General features: G+C 48.1%; 1 protein-coding gene across 1 annotated transcript; it reads left to right on the top strand.

Moving 5' to 3' along the window:
• Nucleotides 1-1,280: 1,280 nt before the first annotated feature.
• On the top strand, nt 1,281-3,623 carry LOC123091809 (probable stress-associated endoplasmic reticulum protein). The gene is made up of 3 exons (XM_044513418.1): nt 1,281-1,505; nt 2,674-2,830; nt 3,425-3,623. Exons 1-3 carry the CDS (start codon nt 1,503-1,505, stop codon nt 3,469-3,471), a joined length of 207 nt encoding a protein of 68 aa, XP_044369353.1. The 5' UTR covers nt 1,281-1,502; the 3' UTR covers nt 3,472-3,623.
• The last annotated feature ends 211 nt before the right edge of the window (nt 3,624-3,834 follow it).

Below are 3,834 nucleotides of genomic sequence, written 5' to 3'. Positions count from 1 at the left end.
AGCGAAGATACTTGCTGCTCGTCCCCCGCCGGACCGGTGACGGCGTTGGCGGCAGGCGACGGAGAACGACGAGGAGGCCCATCGACGGGGGCCGTCTGGGCGACGCAGGCGGCGAGAGCAGCCCGGCGCTCGGCGCGAGCTCGGCGAGCGTCTGCCATGGATGCGACGAAGCGATGGGACGCAGATCAGCGGAGAAAAGATTTCGGCGCACACCTACCTGGCGCGCCAAATGTCGGATATCGGGTTCCGGCAAAACCCCTACGGTTCGAACTCGGGGATGCGCACGAAGATCTTCTTCCTACCGAAACACGCCTAGAACCTTGCCGCGATTCTAAGCTAGCACGATGAACAACACAAGAGACACGGGGTTTATACTGGTTCGGGCCACCGTTGTGGTGTAATACCCTAATCCAGTGTGTGGTGTGGTGGATTGCCTCTTGGGCTGATAATGAACCGTACAGAGGAAGAACAGCCTCGCGGCAGGTGTTCTTGTGGTGATGCATGGATGTTCTGCTTAGCCAGGATCCGATCCCTCCTACTGTGGTGGCTATCTCTATTTATAGAGGCCCTGATCCTCTTTCCAAATTTTGAGCGGGAAGGAAGCCAACAACAGCCATTTCGAAAGGGGACAGCTAGTACAAGCTATCCTGACTAAAGGTGGTCTTCGGCTGCTAAAAGCACTGGCGATGACGCCGTCTTGAGCTCCACGGTGACCTCCGTCCTGCCGTCTTGCTAGTCTTGGTCTCGTTGCACAGATATGGAAACATTTGCTTGATGCCTTAGTAGTCCGCGCCTGCGCTTGCCCCCTTTGCATCAAAAAGGAAACGAGGACACTGCGCAGGCTCGCGTCCGCCTGTTTTTGATCGTCATGACTTGCGTCATGAGCACCTCGCGAGGTACCCCTTGCCTTGATCTCTCCGCCTCCTCGCGAGCCTGCCTGATGAGGTCGCCTCTGAGGAGGCCTTGTGTCGTCCGCCACGCGAGGCTTGACCCCTCGCGAGGGTCTTGAGCTTGGGTTAATGAAGACGGTCCGTACTGGGCCACTGCTGAGCCACGCTGCAAGCCGCAGTCAGGCAAGTCTGGGAACCCCTTCCCAGGACGCCGACAAGATCCCGCTTCCCATCCGAATCTACTCTTCCTGTCATCCGATCCTACATGCGAGATGTCACCGTGGGTTATGCAATGGCCATGCCTAATAAACCAGGACCATCGAGGTAGTATATTCATTTTTTTTCCTTAAGAAAAAAGGCGCGGACGGCGACGGTCCTCCCGGCCCGTACGGTCCACGCTGCCGACGCCTTCCACTCAACGCAAAGACAGGCTGGGACAACGCTAAAAAAAAGGCAGGCTGGGACAGAGCCTTAGAAGCCATTCGGTTTCCTATAAAGCCCCTCGTCTCGCCTCAAATTGGCCAAATCACAACACCGAGTCCAAACTAACCCCCGGCTGCACCAGCTCCCATTCCTCGCCGGCGAGCTCACCGGACACAGCCCGAAGCCAAGATGGTAAGCGGATCTAGACTTCTCCACCTTGTTTGAAAGGATGCCCCCTTGTCGGGACGAGTCGGTGCTGATCGGTTAGCAGCGGATCCGGATCTGGATCTGCGTATGGGATCCTCGCCTTGACACATTTGGATACGATCCCTTCGTGTTCTCGATTCTGATTTGGTCCTGATGTTTGCGCTTGGTTGGGAGAAATAGGTTCTATCATTTTCGTGGATCCGCGTGATACGTTGGTTTTGTGCAGTTGTGGGCTAGCAGTGCTCGGAGCGCTGGATTTACCGTTAGCATCGAGCCTTTTACGGGAATCGGATGCTGTTGTTTTATTTCTCGCGGCGAGGATGGATCAGGAATAGGTAGATACAGGGGTTATTTGAGTCGAATGGCACTGGAAATTAGGTATTTATGTTCTCCGTCAAGTCCTCATAATGGGGAGATTGGATGATTTGCCACGATTTATTCCGTCTTGGAATAATTAGTACTAATGAATTAGTGATGACTCTTCACATAGAAATGGGGTATTTGTATTTGCTATTGCCATCAGAATTCGTACTTTGGGATTGTGTGGTGGAATCAAGAGCATGGGTAGAAATCTCAGTGGTGACGTGCTAAATTGCATGGAGTCGTGCAGTGTTTGATGTAATTCTCTAGTGTAAACCAAACCTCTGTAGCATGTTGCGGGTGGAACAACTGCCGATCTTCCATCCTGCTAAACATAGGTGTTGAATGCAAATTTTGCTCACAATATCATGTAAACATTTTTGTGTTTAGGTTTTGTACCCCTTTTGGTGCAGCTGGTTACCTAACTTAAGCTGTCAGCTCCTTAGCTTTGGTTATTGTAGTTTCATAGTAGTGTGTACATTTGGGAAAAAGGATGCACCTTTTCTCGGTAATGAAATATTGATGCCACCACAGAAAACTAAGCATGTAGTGGTGGCACTGTCGTGGGTTGTCACTTGGTTCGTAAACTGCCTACTAGGCAGGAAAAAGTATTGGTGAACTCACTATTGTTGGCTGGAAGTTCAACTGACAACTGCATGTAACTGGCTAATCTATTGATAGTTTTGCTATCATTTAACCCTCGTATATGTGGAGTTAGCAGTTTGAGTGCTTATTTATATTGTTCAATGTATCTTTTTCGCTGAATGGTGGCCTTCCTCTTTCTGTATGCCAGACTACTTCCAGGCGCCTTGCTGACAGGAAGACAGCGAAGTTCCAGAAGAACATCACCAAGAGGGGTTCGGTGCCTGAAACCACTGTGAAGAAGGGGAATGACTATCCTGTTGGACCTATAGTGCTTGGATTCTTCATCTTTGTGGTCGTCGGATCATGTATGCATTCCAATCTCCTCTCAATCTCTTACGTTCAATCTACTTTACTGCCACTTGTCACATGCTCACTTACATAGCATTTGTCATCAGCCACTTTGCTTTGGGAAGATATTTACTAGTGATTACATTTCTTTAATCTTAGCTGTTGTCATGAGTATGATTCCATGAACAATTTGATCATTCATGTCCTATGTAAAGAGTGTATATTCTTCTTTAGAGTCCTGCGCTAGATAATCTTTGACATTGATCTTGTGTGCGCATTCTGGGAGCCATTGACCTATTTTCTATGTATGTAAGGCTATTACAAGATTCTAACAAACCCTTCGACTCAAAAGCAACATAACTGCGATTGTGCAGGAACCGAAAGGTTGCATCTATCTCATGATTTTCATGAACGTACTTTGTGTAGTTCTGCCATTTTTTCCTGCTTGTCCATATGGAACTTGAGGGTTGTCTACGTAGTTGCTGTGTGTCCGTCTTTCAGCATAACTAAGATGAATTGTTTCATCTTAGTATCGCTTATTTTGTAATCTCAAAAGAAAGATCTTCCAGCTGATTTGCCTCTTTTAACACGCTACAACTCTGTCTGTGCAGCTCTGTTTCAGATAATCAGGACAGCGAGCAGTGGTGGGATGGCCTGAACGCCGTCATACATTAATACAGTTGCAGCTAAATTCGTTTGATGTCGTCATAGTTTGTCTTACTTAAAAGTACCCAGTTTCAGCTGATGTTGTAAGAACTGTAAGAGTTATCAATCTTATACATATTAAACGGACAAGTTTGTCTCTGGTCACTGTTTTCAGTCGCATTTGCATGTTGAAGCAATCTATTTGTTTGCAACAAAGAGCCTATGATAAATAACCCAATTTGAGCTAAATGTAGAACCGATGCTCACTGTTTTTAGCACCAAATCCTTCTGTTCGAGTCCCCTGCTGCTGCTTGAAATGGTCGCTGCTAAATTGCCGCTGCCTACCATTGTCGATTATCGATCGGGTGAACCCCAT

Source organism: Triticum aestivum, chromosome 4B (genome assembly GCF_018294505.1).
Source record: "Triticum aestivum cultivar Chinese Spring chromosome 4B, IWGSC CS RefSeq v2.1, whole genome shotgun sequence".
Lineage (NCBI taxonomy): Eukaryota > Viridiplantae > Streptophyta > Magnoliopsida > Poales > Poaceae > Triticum > Triticum aestivum.
The sequence above is the reverse complement of the archived record's forward strand: the minus strand, read 5'-3'. Positions and strand labels throughout refer to the sequence as shown.